Here is a 15,025-nt window from a genome sequence, read left to right as displayed (position 1 = left end):
TCTTATAGATCTATCTTTGATTGTTTGTTGTATATATATATATATATATATATATATATATATATTATAGAGCTATTTGGTGCGTGTACCTAATCAAAATCAAGTTTTTAGGTGTTGCCCATATGTAGTCCTGTTTTGAACATAATTCAATTTGCATTTTCTTTTTTTCAGATGCGGGGTCTCTTTTTACTTGTGGTGATGGTTCTTTTGGTCAGCTTGGACATGGTGATTACAAATCACATTGCTCTCCTGTGAAAGTTGCATACTTTGTTGACAACCATGTTGAACAGATAGCATGTGGTATGCGCCATTCGCTTGTCTTATCGAAAGGTAAGTGGAAATTTATCTTTTTAGTTCAGGTTCTCTAATATGAACAAGGATGAATAGGGTATATGTCTTTTCTGACTATGTCATTTTCGCCTGACAAATTCTGAATGTGAAACTCGGGAGGAAAATCTTGCTTGGAGATTAGAGATTATTTTTTACCTTTGTTAGTTGAATCAGAACGACTCAAAAGAGTTTTTTAGTGGAAACGGGAGTATAAAAAAGACAGAAGATATGTGGAAATTCATTCACAAAGACTCAGTTTCAATTGTTAGGAGACTTGCTTGCTTTTTCTCTGGATATGTTACAAGCATAATCCTGATTACTCCTGTTCAGTCTATTACTTAATAGCTAAAATCGAATCTGATGCAGGTCGTTCTGGAGATCGAGTTTATGCATTTGGGTCTGGGAAACGTGGTCAATTGGGTATCTCAAAGGATAAGATCAATAAAGTCAATCTTCCTGAAGTTACTTGCGGATTGGAAGGCACCAAAATTGCAAGTATAGCTGCAAATGGCGATCACAGTGCAGCATTATCTGGTGGGTCACTCGAATTTTCTGTGTCTTGATCTGGCAATAAACTTAACCTCTAGTTTTTTAGCCTAAATTGTAGCTTTACTTCTCATCTAAAACTTTTAATCGGTTAAATGATTCAATGTATTTAATGTGATGCTGAAGCTTGTAGAAAGCATCGCTTTGAGACCATTTATTATTATCTACGTCTATTTGGTTTCTACAATTCTCGCTTATTTATAACCCTATTTGTATCTTGCTTATCTTATCAGCTGATGGTCACCTTTACACTTGGGGAAGAGGGTTTCCTGGAAATTCAGATTTTCACCGTCCTATGTATGTACCTACATTGTTTCGCCTTACCAGCACTGCTCTTGGATGGAATCATGCTCTTCTATTAACAGGTTTGAACATTCGTTAAGTATGTTACTAATTGTGATTATTTCTTCCCGTTTATTCTCTCCATTGATCTTCCAGGTGAGATATGCAGGTAATGGAGAAGCTTTGATGCTTGGCGGCAACCACCACGGAGTTCTCAGTAACCCAGATAAACTAAGTTCAGCAAAGCTCTTACAAGGTAACTAAATAAATTTAATCAAAGAACTTTCATGACATCAATTTTATTGATATTCTTTAAAAGTGATCATAACTTTGTTGCACTATTCTGTTTTCCCTCGGAGAAGGAAGGTAAAATCTGCAAATTACTGTATTTAAGTTTTAACAGGCAGACAACCAGTGCTTGAAAGTAGGGATGATTAAATTCTTACTGTTAACTTACCCGAACTGCGTATACCTTCTATGTCAGATTCAAAGGAAGGCGTTCTAGAAGACGTCCCTGGTCTAGAAGGGCAAAAAGTTGTGCATATTGCAGCTGGAGCTGAACACTCTGCTCTTGTAACTGGCATGTTATTCATCACTATTGCTATAGCAGCAGGATATAAGTTTTGCTATTTTTCTTTATCTCATGTTACCATTTCCGCGCTGTTGTGATGGCAGAGAATGGACTTGTCAAGACGTGGGGTTGGGGTGAACATGGTCAGCTTGGTTTGGGAGATACATGTGATCAAACCAGCCCTCAAACGGTAAATCTTTGCCAGGATGGTCCAAATGAGGCTGCCAAAATTGAGGTTTATTGCGGCAGTGGGTTTACAATTGCCATAAGAACTCCAACTGTTCTTTCCGGGACCTGATTAACCTTCTTTGTGGATGTGACCTTGTTTAAGCAGTGAATATTCTCACGCAGGTCATTTCCCAATACTTGCTAATCATAAGAAATAAAGAAAATGACATCTACATATTTTAGTTATACGAAAATATTTCCTTGCAGATCTATAGTGTAATTTTTTTAATAACATCTATGGTGTAAATTGTAAATACCTACCTAACACTTAATTTTTTTTCCAGTTTAAACACACTTTGATTTCTGTTTGAAGTTTTTTAAAGCCCTTTGTCTAATCATAGTTCGTTTCTCGAAAAGAAGATTCATGTATAATGTATTGCGAGATTTAAGTCGAGCTTGTATCGTAAAATATATAAGTATATGAAAATACATGAGCATATATTGTGCACACAATAAAGTTAGAATTTAGCAGAATCTATTGAATTGAGATTCATTAGAAAGAAGTACAATGAAACTTTTGCTACAACAAAAGCAAACTTTTCGATAAAGTTCGAAGCTAAAATGAAATCTATGGTAATGAACTTTTTGATCTTTTATTTTTAAAGTTTTGGTACCAAGGAACTTCAATCTTTTATATTTCGTATTTCGGTTTCTTCATGGCTCTACTTCTACCAAATTTGTCATCTTTAATTTTTAAAGCCAACAAATTTGTCATCTTTAATTTTTAAAATTTCGGTTTCTTCATGGCTCTACTTCTACCAAAACTCAAAAACAAACCTCTAAAAAAAAAAAAAATTTACACACAAGTATTCAAAAGTAATTCAACAAAATAAAATAAATATGCATGTTTGGAACCCTTACTCCGAACTAATATCTTTATCTTTACTATATAAAAGCGCTAATCAGCACACGTGTGTAAAAAAAAAAAAAAATTTACACACAAGTATTCAAAAGTAATTCAACAAAATAAAATAAATATGCATGTTTGGAACCCTTACTCCGAACTAATATCTTTATCTTTACTATATAAAAGCGCTAATCAGCACACGTGTGTTTCCTCTACTAGTGATTGGAAGCTCCGTTTGGTTCATAGATTAGAACTATGAGATTAAAATTATTTTCAATTTACTTGTATTTTTTGTGAGAGAAAATACTGTTGTGAATCATGAACCATGATTCGAATCAGAGAACGAATCCTCCAACCAAACGGGCTCGAATCATCCCTTTTTTTTATACAATTGTTAGTCCTTTTTCTTTTTCTTTTTCTTTGTTTCTCCACTTTATTTTATCTTATCTTTTTTCTCCATTTTATATTTTTTCCCTTCTTTCAAATATGGTCCTCATAGATATTTTTCCCTTATTATTCTATTGAAATATATTTTTTCATTTATGTCCATACCTAATTTTTTTTAAGAAACTATTTCAAGTACATTTTTTATATGTTCCCAATCAAAAGTCTTCAACAAATATAAAACATTCCGGCCCTGTTTGTTTCCGTTTTCATTTTCATTTTTCACATTTTTCGAGACTAAAAAATGAAAACGGAAACATAAAATGCGTTTGGTGTAAAAATTTTTAAAAAACAAAAACAAAAAAGTTTTTGTCTTTTCTGAAAAATTGAAAACGAAAAAAAGGTATTTTCATTTTCACGTTTTCGTTTTCTGAAAACGAATTTCATTTTTTTTTCTTCTCTCTCTTCTCCAGCCGAAGAAGACGCTGGGACATCCGGCGAAAGCCTACCGTCTACGCTCCTCTCTGACTGGCCCGCCACCATCTTCTCCGACTGCCGCCCCCCCCGTTAGGAACGTTTTCAATAGGATTCTTTTCCCTTATTTATTTGTTCGATGAGAATATATTATTATTTAATATTATTATTTATTCAATATATTATTAATTTAAATATTATTATATGTTTTCAAAAATTAAACCACCAAACGCAGTTTCAGTTTTTTTTAAAACTGAAATAAATCTCTGAATAAAACTACCAAACGCATTGCAGAAATAATTCCAAAATGAAAATAAAAACGTTTTCATTTCTATTTTCATATAGAAAACAAAATCATTTTGAAACTAATTCCAAATGCACCCTCTGTTTTTAACGAATCTCCCCTTTGTGTCTGCGCGTGTTTTTTCGCCTATTTTTTGTTTTTTACATTAGTTTTTAGTCATTGACATCTTTTGCGCCTTCGTTTTCTCCTCATTTTTCTACTACTTTCTATTGTTTTTTTCGTACTACTTTCTATTGTTTTTTTTCCTCTCACTCTTTTCAATCTTATTATCATTTTAGTCCCTCATTTTTTTTTTTTTACTTTTCTTCCTTTTGCTTTTTTAGGTCTCTTTCTTTTTTCTCTTACCCTTTATTTAATCTTATCAATTTTTTTTACCACTATATCTATGTTTCTTTTTCTTTTTCTTTTGCTTTTCTTCCTTTTATTTTTTTTTTTGAATTCTCCTTTTTGAATTTGCTTTTTTAGTCTCTTATTTTTATTTTTTCTCTCACCCTTATATAATAATATTATTTTTTGCCCAGTATACATTCTGGTTTATTTCCTCCTTTCACATGTGATTCTCGTAAATATTTTTCTCTAATTGTCTTGGTGAAATAATTTTTTTCGTATTAATTGTGTATTAACTAACAACTAACTAAGATTTCATTTATTAAAAAACAATAACAATAACATAATAATCAAAACTTAATACAAGGATCAAACTTATAAAATTACCCCGACGTATAACTCTACGTAGGCTATGCGACTGACCTTGTCTATATCAAGTCAACTAGGCATTGTCCTCATCAGCTAAGCGACTGACCTCGTCTACGACCTCATTATTTTTTTAGAAAATGATGGTTTTGCCCTCCAACACTCAAACATGTGCCCACATATATACATATCTATGGAGATAAATACCATTTAAAAGTATATAAATTAAAATTTTTATTTTTTATCTTCTATTTTTAATTAATATTATTTTTACTCAAATAATTATATTAATAAAAAGATATTAATTAAAAATAAAAATAAAAATTCAGAATCGCAAGACTCGTGCATATAACGAATGTCCACCAAACGACGTTTGTAACAAATACGGTTTTGCCCTCCAACACTCAAACATGTGCCCACATATATACATATCTATGGAGATAAATACCATTTAAAAGTATATAAATTAAAATTTTTATTTTTTATCTTCTATTTTTAATTAATATTATTTTTACTCAAATAATTATACTAATAAAAAGATATTAATTAAAAATAAAAAATAAAAATTCAGACTAGACTCACGCATGTAACGAATGTCCACCAAACGACGTTTGCAACAAATACGACAACAAATATAGTCGATACCGACGTTGTTGAACCTTATTGCAGCTTTTCCCCAACAACAGACAAACAGTCCACACCTCAATCACTCACACACATACATACGGAGTGACAGTATCACCTTTACATAATAATGTAAAAACCCTCTCCTCTCTATAACACTACACAACTCTCTCTTTCTAGTTTCTACGAGCTTATCTGAGAAACATGAACGCCGCCATCTCATTCACCGGAGGCTCCAACTCCCCCGACAAGGACGGCGTCGTCGGCACCCTCGCCATCCTCCTCGGAGACCTCAAGCTCCGCGCTTCCACCACCACCACTCCCGCCTCCGTCATCGGCCCCAACAGCCTCGCCGACCTCTCGCTCTCCCTCTCCCTCGAGAAGCCTGGCTCCTTCGCCGTCGACTACGACGTCCCCACCAAAGTACTCCTTCCTCCTCCTTCTAAAATTCTCTCGAATATAGGGTTTGTTTGTAGTTTGTTTCTTCTCATTTGTTCCCCTTTTTTCTGCGCAGGACGTTCGGTTCCAGTTCATGAATTCGGTGAATGTGCTCGACAAGCGGCTCAATTTGACGTACACGCACGCGAGGCGCGCGAACCTGACGGCGCTGGACGCGAGCCTTTTGTTGAGTCCGGCGAACAAGGTTTGGGGGAGCTATGGCTTGGATTCCCGAGATTGCAAGGTCAAGTACAGCTACGTCCAGGGCGGTGTTAGGACTTTCGAGCCCTGCTATGACGTTGCCGGGAATTCTTGGGACATTTCTGTTTCTCAGAGGATTCTCGACGGCGATGTGATCAGAGCTTTCTATCGGACTTCGAGCAAGGTTCTTGGTTTGGAGTTGCTCTGGCAAGGGGCGAACAGGGAAGGAAGATTTAAGGTAATGTCTGAGTGTCTTTTGGGTGTTTGCGAAAATGCCTCTTTGAATCTGATATATAGATAGATGAATATATTCGTTTGTTTGCATAATTATTGATATAGATGTCGACAAGAAAATAGAAAATATGGATAAGGTTGCTATTTTTGTGCTGTCTGTTGATTTTATCGTGAAGTCTTTTGTTTCTCGTTGAAAAAAGAAGTTTTTTGTTCAATTAACCGTTCTTAACAAGTCAATGGAGAAAAATTTTGGTCTACATTTTGTTCTTAAAAATCTTTCACCTTCGGAGTTAAAACCGTAAACATCTCAGGTAGTTATATATTGATTGGTCTTTAATTGTTGCCTCGCAGATATCAGCATCAATGAATTTGGCAGAGGGGTTGAAGGTTCCCAAGTTGAGTGCTGAGAGTACATGGAACTTTGAGATGTGATTTTTATTTTTATTTTCTAGGAGTTTCCTTTAAGATTCATTCAGCTCACTCTTGTGCATTTTTTGTTAGTATCAATTTTTTTTTTTTCCCCTAGTTCTATACTTGAATTTCCTTGCCCGTTTATTTTATAGAAATAAGTACCTACTCAGGATGGTTTCGGTAGTTGTAGTAAACTCTCCGCAACCGTGTTTGAGCGTCAGTATATATATCGCAAATGAAAGTTCGCTGCTCTTTTTCCATTTTTTTATTTTGTTATTATTATTATTTATTTATTTTTTTTGCAAAGTTTTTTCCTACTTAGACTGACGCAGGAATTTAACAAAATATTGGACTGCCTAAACAAACTCAACTGACTCGTTCTTGTTAATGATTCTTCTTTATACCAACAATATCTGCCTTTGAACCAAGAGGGTTTATCGGAATTGAGTCAAAAACAATTGGGTAAAAATTAATGCAGTAATAAAACAAATGCATTCTCTGAGGACGTGGCTTTCCTGGATAGTGTATACACGTGCCATATTAACTCAAGAGTATCAGTATTCAAATCAAATCCTTACAAGAACCTTAGATCAGGCTACAAGATTTATTCCGATGCCCCAATGAATTGAAATCTATAAGTTTTACAAGCCAGTAATCTTCAGATTATTTGGTTAAAAATAGGCCAACCTTGACTCAGAGCAAGCAATACTACATATTTATAGCAAATTAGCAGACAAATTTGACGGGACAGGAATTGCTAGTGTTAATGTGACTGATCTTCAGACTAGAAAGAATAATTAGGATTATAATCTGCAATCTACTCTACCTGTTAATATAAAGGAAAACTTAAAAAAAGAAAAAAGAAAAAATCTGCAATTGTTCTCGTGCTCCCGCTCGTCCTTTACGTGATAATGAGTAGATTGTTTTGGTGACCATTGTTCATAACAATTGGTCGTAATGGGTCGATTCTCCATTCGCCATCAACAATGAATTTGATCTGTCAAATTTGTACTTAAGTTGATGAGATTCTCATCATGTAAGTGGTCCAATGTGTAATGATGACCAAATTATAATAAGAGAGTTGACCCACCTCATATCTGCCCGGGTATAATTGCAGCCACAGAGAGAAGATTCCTGTATTTGATTTTTCCATTTTTCTCTGCAGCAAAGTAACGTAAGTTACAAAACTTTTATTTAGTTATTTATTTATTTCCGTTCTTTTGGTGAATGGTAAGTCACAAACTATGTCCAACGAAAGTAACGAGGTCCATAATAGCAGAGCCAGTGATCCTCATAAATATACAGGTTACTACTACGTGACATTCACGGATTAAGAACCAAGCAGTTCTCTGGAATCAGAATGAGATGAGTTATTGCCAAGTCTTACATTAGAAACCTAGATATTACTCAACTATCAATGCAACCCCCTTACGTCGTGCATGGCACAATCAGTTCAGTGAGGTGTTTCTTAGTTCTACTTTCTTTTTCCACATTTCTTTCAACAATTTTAGGCATTTCCTCTTGGGATTTTTAGCTCTACTTTCTCTCACCAGCCATACATCAAAGGAGAATGCAGAACCACTCAAAAGTTAATGAGACCAGGAAAAAGGAAGATTCTTACCAGGGATAAAATCAGTTTAGTTATTAGTGAAACATGCTCTTGATACATTGTGTTTTTTATAATATTAAAGCGATACCTCAACGTTTATAAAAAAATATTCTTAGGACTCTAAAACTGATTTTTGAGATGTAAAATTACCTTAATACCCTTCTATTCATCTAATAAAAAACTAATAGATCTAAAAAAAAAAAAATGAATTTTTTTCTTCTGTTGTTTTCTTTTAAATATTTTAATGTTTTAAAATATTTTCAGATTTCTTTTAAAAAAAATACTGATTTCTATTTTATTGACAAGAATGTTAGTTTGGACATTACATAGCCCAAAAATTAACTTCAGGGTACCAAGAAGATGTTTTAAAAAACGTCAAGGTGCCCTTTTATATTATAAAAAACACAGGGTACCAAGAGCATGTTTCGCTACATTACAGGGTACCAAAATGATTTTATTCCTTTATACAATTGTTAACAACATAACCACAAAAGGAGTCCCATCTCACTATCCAAAAGAATGAAGTCTAAACTAAGAGGTGTATGCCTCAGGCCAAGGATTTTTTCTTCTAAAGGTTGACAGAAATCTGAGATTTTAAACTTACTGAACGACAACTGCTGATAAAATTCGCTTGGATGTAACGAGCCACAAAGCATGTAGGTAGACTAACATCAAACTATTGATGGCTATGCATTGAATATATCAAAAAATGTAAAAGCATAATCAATAAAGTAACTTAAAAGTTCAAGATGAGGTTATACCTGGGTTGCCCAACCATCAAATGATCCTGCTAATAGCACCTCTGAGGCTGAATTAGGCCACACTATGCAAGCAGGACGAAGAAGTCGTAAAGCTCTACGAGCATTATCAATCCTCTTCTGTTTCTCCTCCACGATCTTTTGTGCATCACTGTAAAGAATAGGTAAAATCCAAATAATCAACGGTAAAGCAACTCAGAGTCATATTTTGCTAAATTACCCCCCCAAAAAAAGTGCATACATTATTGCAAGTGCCGTCTTTCCTTCTAAGACGGCTAGCCTTGCACGCATCGACCGCAATTTATACTGGGAATTCATAATCTCATTTTCCTGAAACTCCCAAGCGTCAGATAGGGTCTGCAAGTCATCAGAGGAGCTATCATGATCCTAGAAACACCATGAAAAACAAAAAGGGATCAGCAAAATGACCCAAATCTGAAAAAGAAAGGTTGCTCATGACCCCCCCCCCCCCCCCAAAAAAAAAAAAAAAGCCACACACAAATCTTCTGGTGATCTGAAAGACCACAAGATCATTACATTAGTTCTCATTTGCTATGCAAGCAGAGTTGAAAGATACACACAAGAGGCAATGATCCAGTCACCACCTTTTGGGATGCACTCTCATCAGCATTTGACCTCACAGCTTGGAGTACAGATGAGAGCTCTATCTGTAGGTGCTGAAGGCGACTGCGTAGTTCATTGTGATTAATCAGTTCATGACGTAGACCTAACTCATTCCTTTCATTAGGATCACTATCACTTGCTCTCCACAGTTCTTCATCTTTTGGAATGTCCACTGACTCTTCCCTGCTAGTTTCGCTTGATGATATTTCAATGACTGCATCGGCAAGTAAAGGCCATTTAAACCAAAAAGTTTAACGATTAAGCTTCCAGAGAAGAAACATGCAGATAGAGTTACCTTCTGGATTAATATCTGAAAGTCCTGCCCGTTGAATGCTCCAAGCTCTCCACGATTCAGGCTTATGTGAGTTTTTTGAACTGTCGACATCAGAGGGCTCGCTCTGATTAAACCGCCCTCTTGACTCATCAAATGTTGCTTTCTTGGAGCTCAATGATGAAGACCTGCTGCCTCCGAAACAGCCACTAACTGTCTTTTACAATGTAAAAGCACCACATGTTATGTATTAGAATTTCTGTATCCAAAAAATAAAGAAAACCCAAAACAACAATAAATTTCAGAAATCAAACTTTGTAACTACAATATACAATAGCCTAATGCCGATGATGAGAGCACGTTCAATAAAGTTTTTAATTTTTCCATGAAAAACCAATTCATCTCTGAAGGATACTACTGCTCGCATGAGTTTATGTATGAAACTCCAAAAATTAAATAACAAGGAAAAAGGCTCGGGCGCGTTTGGAATTATTTTTTGTATGAAAATGAAAATAAAACGTTTTTAATCTCAGACAGAAATCATTTTTAAAAATGCGTTTGGTAGTTTTATCAAGAGATTGTTTTCAGTGTAAAAAAAAACTCATTAATGTCTCTCTTTCTCTCTCTTTACTCGAGAGAGGAGAAAACGAAAACAAACTAAAAAATCGTTTTCATTTCCGTTTTGCCTTTATTGCGCCAAACGCCGTTTTAGAAACGTTTTCATTTTTTCTTTCTCGAAAAACGTGAAAAAAACGGAATCAATTCCAAATACGGCCGAGACTTTTTTCCTCCTTTTCTAATTGAATTTTTTGTCCATAGAAAAACACTGTATTAACATCAATATGCCATCATACCGCATCTGATGAGAATCCGGAATGCAGATCGTCTTTCCCATTGTTACTCGCAGAGAAAGTACGGTCATCATGTTCTGCCACACCGAATCCAAAAGTTAAACTTCTTTCTTTCTCCAATCTACTCAATATACCTTCAATTCCAGTCTCACGATCTGCGCTTGTGTTTGCCCGTTCTCTACGCAAAAAAGTGTAGATACTAGTTAATTTTCCCTTCACAATGTACGATTAACCTAATTTCCGATATGATTAACAATTGAAACACTAGTTCTAAACAGTCGTATAGCAACATCAAAATTTATAACTTTAGTTCCTTCATTAATCCAAAATAAGAATTAACCAAACCAATTAAGCATTCAAACAACAAGAGCAAATTTATTCAAAAGTTAAACCATAATAGAAACCCTCACAATGATCTACCCGACGATGAGGCCGAGTTGGAATAATCGTACGGACTTGAAGAAACCACTTCTTCTTCGCCAGTCCAATCACTGTTCTTCTGAAAACCATCAAATTCCTCGGCCGTTACAAAACCTGAATCGAAATCTCTATCTTCTCGACCTTCTCCTCCTCCTTCTTCCTCCAAGTCCCATCCCATCGACAGCCAGCCGCCTCTCTTCACAATAGCCTCCGCCAAATCCATCCTACCGGCGTCGACAAGCTCTTTCCTGCTCGGAAACGCGTCAGGCTTCTCCGAGCTCTTCATGAACTCCAGAATCTCCGCCTCCAACGCGAAATCCCCTTCGCAGTCCCAATCTTTGCACCGCCTCACGAACCCCGACCAACCGCAATGCAAACCGCGCTCGCAGTCCCTCACCAATCCGCTGCGGCGATAAAACCCTAACAGAGCGCACCGTCGCTCGCTCCCGCCGCCGAGGACGAAGCTCAGAGGCACGAACCACCGCTCTTGCCTCCTCCGAAACCGAGGCCTGACGACGGAGAGGACCGAGGAGGGAAAGGCTTGGTGAGACGAAGAAGCGGCTAGCGAAGAGGGCGTGACCAGCGTGTGAACTGATGCGGTGGTCGAGGCGAGCATGGCTCAGGCATTTCTTCGAACACTTGGTGGCCGAGGATTCGGTAGAGAAAAGAGAAGAAAAGAAAGAAGAAAACTAACCACGCAACGAACAAAACCACTGGGAAGCGTGGAAAGTATAAATTATGGTTTAATTTTATATAATCTGACTGAGCCTATGAATGCGTGCTCTATAATATACCGTATCGGGTATTTTTGGCGGGGGAAGAGAAAAAAGACAATCGTTTTTTATTTGTTTATTTATTTATTTTTTAGTTTGGTCTGTTAAAAAAGATAAGAGTAATTTTCACATTTACCCTGAACTTGTAGGATTTTGAAAATTTGCCTATTCATTTTCTAATTTATGGCAATTTACCCTTTTAACTTGCAAATTGTTGTAGTGTGTCTCGTTTTATCGATTTTATTCAATTTTTTTTATCAGATTAAAGGATTAAGAATTTTATAATTGAGAGATTTATTTTACTATTTGAATTGAAATATTACAATTTTTCACTAAATATTTTTTTTTATTACCAATTTAACACAATTATCATTCTAATGAGGCATACATTGTAACAGTTTTATAAGTTAGGCATAAATTGTTAAAATTATTGTTAAATAACAATTTATTCTTAACTTATAAAGCATGTTTTTTCACAATTCTAGTTAAAAACTTGAGTTGTAAAGTGGCTATTACATGAAAAAAAATACTACAATAAAAAGTTAAATTTAAATTTTTATGTAAAAAAGTATTATAATAAAAAAAATTTGAGTCGTCACTCAAATTGTGAAAAGAATGTGCCCTAGAAATTCAAGGTGTAAGTTGTCAAAACTCTACAAGTTGAAGGACAAATATGCAAAATAACTAAAAAAGGGTTTCAGGGCGTGTTTGGATGGTGGATAAGATTTGTTAGTTTGGAATGCGGACAAAGAAACGAAACGGCAGTGTTTCTTTCTAATCCCGTTTGACGACAGGCTGTGTACGGCGGTCGACGACGCACCGTTTTGGGAAGCTGTATAAAAGGAAATTTCTGGAAGTTAAGTTAAAGCTCAGGTGACCCTGATAATTCCAACGTGCTTTGTTGGCTTCCTGTCAGGGGACATCTGATTGAAGTGATGTAAGTAACACAACAGATTATAAATGGGCCTGCACACATGGGATCTAAGCCTTTTATTGCCGCATATAAATTTAATAGTTTTTTATATTCTTTTTCTAAATATGCCGTGCTTGACACTTGACAGGAAAAAATAACTTTTTAAAAATTTTTATTCGTAAAATGATCACTTTTTATAAAAAATAATTAAGTGATCCTTTTTTATAAAAAATAAAAAAAATTATTTTATTAATTTTATTTTGTTAAATAGTCATTTTAACATATTTTTCACAGAAAAAGGGTCTTAAAAAAGCTTCAACTGTGTGAGTCGTTTTCTGGATAAATCCAAAAGGGGTTATTATTATACCATGATATTATTGCTTTTATCAACTTTTATGAACTGATCCTTCCCATGTTCTTGTGAAAAAGGAAACAAGTTTAAGCAATGCATGGTTTTAGCTTTTAATAATCTTCTTGTCAGATCCATTCAAATGTGAATGGTAATCTTTTGGTCTCCGTACGGTTATATAAAGCAAATTATTGAGTGCTTAACTAAATGGGGTTAACGATTCCATTTTATGGAAAACATGATTCCAATTGGGAACAAGTTGGAAAAGTTGAAGAAAGGGATAATCACTGAAATGGGAAAGCAGAATGAATATTCGAAAGATGGAAGTAAAACGTTAAAAGGGAATTCTCTAGCAACTTAAGAATGGGATAGGAAAAAAAGAAAAAAAAAAGGCATTCTTTACCGTGAGACTTAAAAATAAAACCCACCGGTTGAGCATTTTTTTTTTTTTACTGTTAGATTGATTTTTTAACAGTCAGATCTACATTAAGAATAATTTTATGTGACGTTATAAATTTTTAATACATACCTGTACAGATGTAATTGTTAAAAAATTAATTCAATTGTTAAAAATATAAGTTTTACCGGTGAGTTTTTTTTTTTTTTAGTTCCATCGTAGAAGATGTCCAAAAAAGAAGGAAAAAAAAGAGAGGTATACAACTGATTGAGGAGTGGGGAAATAGGCAAAACAAAAACAAATGTATATGTTTTTTGGTTTGGTATGAATTCTATACTCTCGTCCTTACATATTAAGAGAGAGATTAAAATATGAAAATTATTTTTAAAGGATTTGAAAATCCATTACTCACACTCCCCCTTTTTTTCTCTCCTAATCCTTCAAACAATCCCTTCACTCATCCCCATCGTTCCATTTTTCTTTTCCATCAAACAAGTTTTAAGGTAAGTTTAGGCGAAAGCATGCGTGTTCAAGTACAAACTTCTTTTCCATATGTACTGGTCTTGCAAAAAACAGCTTAAAACATAATTAATGTTGGATCGTCCTGTCAGACTATAGAATGCAAAATAGAAACTAGAGAAAAGGATAGGGATTGTTTCTGCATTCGTCTCAGATTCTAAATCATAATTCATGATTTTTTACAGTATTTTTTTCTCACAAAAAATAGACGTAAAACGAAAATAATTTTGAATCTATGAACCAAATGTCTACTAAGATTTCTTATTATTGTAATTATAGAAAATATGATTATAAATAAGCTAATAAGAAGGGGTTTGTATATATACCTACAAGCGAAAGAATAACAAATCATTATATCCTTTCTAATTAAAGAATATAAATAATTAAAACATGCCGACAAATAACCAAGCTACAATGAATAGGAAACACAAAGTAATGTTATGATCAACGATCCAATAGCAAATACTGATTATAAATATCAACAAAAGAACGTTTTGATGTGCGTCTAAACATGTTAAGCTCCGTATAAATCATGCATTTGAAAATCAACTCTTTAATATTGGTATTTCTCTAGTTCACCCCTTTTTTGCTACAGCTCAGCTCGGAGAAAGAAAAAAATATCTAAATTCTTCGATTGAGCCTGCCAATAGCTTCTGAATTCGGAAAAATCATTGTTTTGACTTTTGACTATAAAGGTCGTTTTCGTTTAGAAAATGTTGATTGGTTGTTATCTTTTTGGAGTTGGAGTTCAGAGATTCTCTTCACCTAACGAGGTATTTGCAGCAACTAAATATGTTGTTGTTGGAATGAGTTGTATGTCACCACAAGAAAATGGCATTTTAGCGGCGGCAGTAGTTGTAGTTGTTAAAATAGGAGAAGTAATCGTTACAAAAGTCATGTCGTCGCTATAAAGTTATCACTATAACTTAGTCGCTACAAATTTTTTAGGGACAATATTGTTGTAGCTATTAGTG

General features: G+C 34.7%; 3 protein-coding genes across 3 annotated transcripts in view; 2 read left to right on the top strand and 1 right to left on the bottom strand.

The window, feature by feature from the left end:
- LOC112091577 (ultraviolet-B receptor UVR8-like) overlaps positions 1-2,242 on the top strand; it is an 8,445-nt gene extending 6,203 nt beyond the window's left edge. The window contains exons 2-7 of the mRNA XM_024165584.1: positions 129-330; positions 697-864; positions 1,110-1,241; positions 1,328-1,414; positions 1,643-1,738; positions 1,834-2,242. Coding sequence (XP_024021352.1) covers positions 129-330; positions 697-864; positions 1,110-1,241; positions 1,328-1,414; positions 1,643-1,738; positions 1,834-2,027 — 879 coding nt within the window. The 3' untranslated portion in view covers positions 2,028-2,242. The remainder of the gene's footprint in view (positions 1-128; positions 331-696; positions 865-1,109; positions 1,242-1,327; positions 1,415-1,642; positions 1,739-1,833) is intronic.
- A 3,092-nt stretch (positions 2,243-5,334) lies between these two features.
- Positions 5,335-6,821, top strand: LOC21403943 (outer envelope pore protein 24B, chloroplastic). The gene is made up of 3 exons (XM_010098028.2): positions 5,335-5,706; positions 5,798-6,160; positions 6,508-6,821. Exons 1-3 carry the CDS (start codon positions 5,488-5,490, stop codon positions 6,586-6,588), a joined length of 663 nt encoding a protein of 220 aa, XP_010096330.1. The 5' UTR covers positions 5,335-5,487; the 3' UTR covers positions 6,589-6,821.
- A 258-nt stretch (positions 6,822-7,079) lies between these two features.
- LOC21403942 (protein PTST homolog 2, chloroplastic) lies at positions 7,080-11,878 on the bottom strand. The gene is made up of 8 exons (XM_024165606.1): positions 11,091-11,878; positions 10,684-10,858; positions 9,854-10,046; positions 9,540-9,772; positions 9,176-9,321; positions 8,938-9,085; positions 7,658-7,726; positions 7,080-7,564 (listed from the first exon to the last, which is right to left on the bottom strand). The coding sequence occupies exons 1-8, from the start codon at positions 11,714-11,716 to the stop codon at positions 7,469-7,471; spliced, it is 1,686 nt and encodes a 561-aa protein (XP_024021374.1). The 5' UTR covers positions 11,717-11,878; the 3' UTR covers positions 7,080-7,468.
- Positions 11,879-15,025: the final 3,147 nt, after the last annotated feature.

This window comes from Morus notabilis, unplaced genomic scaffold (genome assembly GCF_000414095.1).
Source record: "Morus notabilis unplaced genomic scaffold, ASM41409v2 Scaffold155, whole genome shotgun sequence".
Taxonomy (NCBI): domain Eukaryota; kingdom Viridiplantae; phylum Streptophyta; class Magnoliopsida; order Rosales; family Moraceae; genus Morus; species Morus notabilis.
Note: the sequence above shows the minus strand (reverse complement) of the source record. Positions and strands in the feature narration are given on the sequence as shown.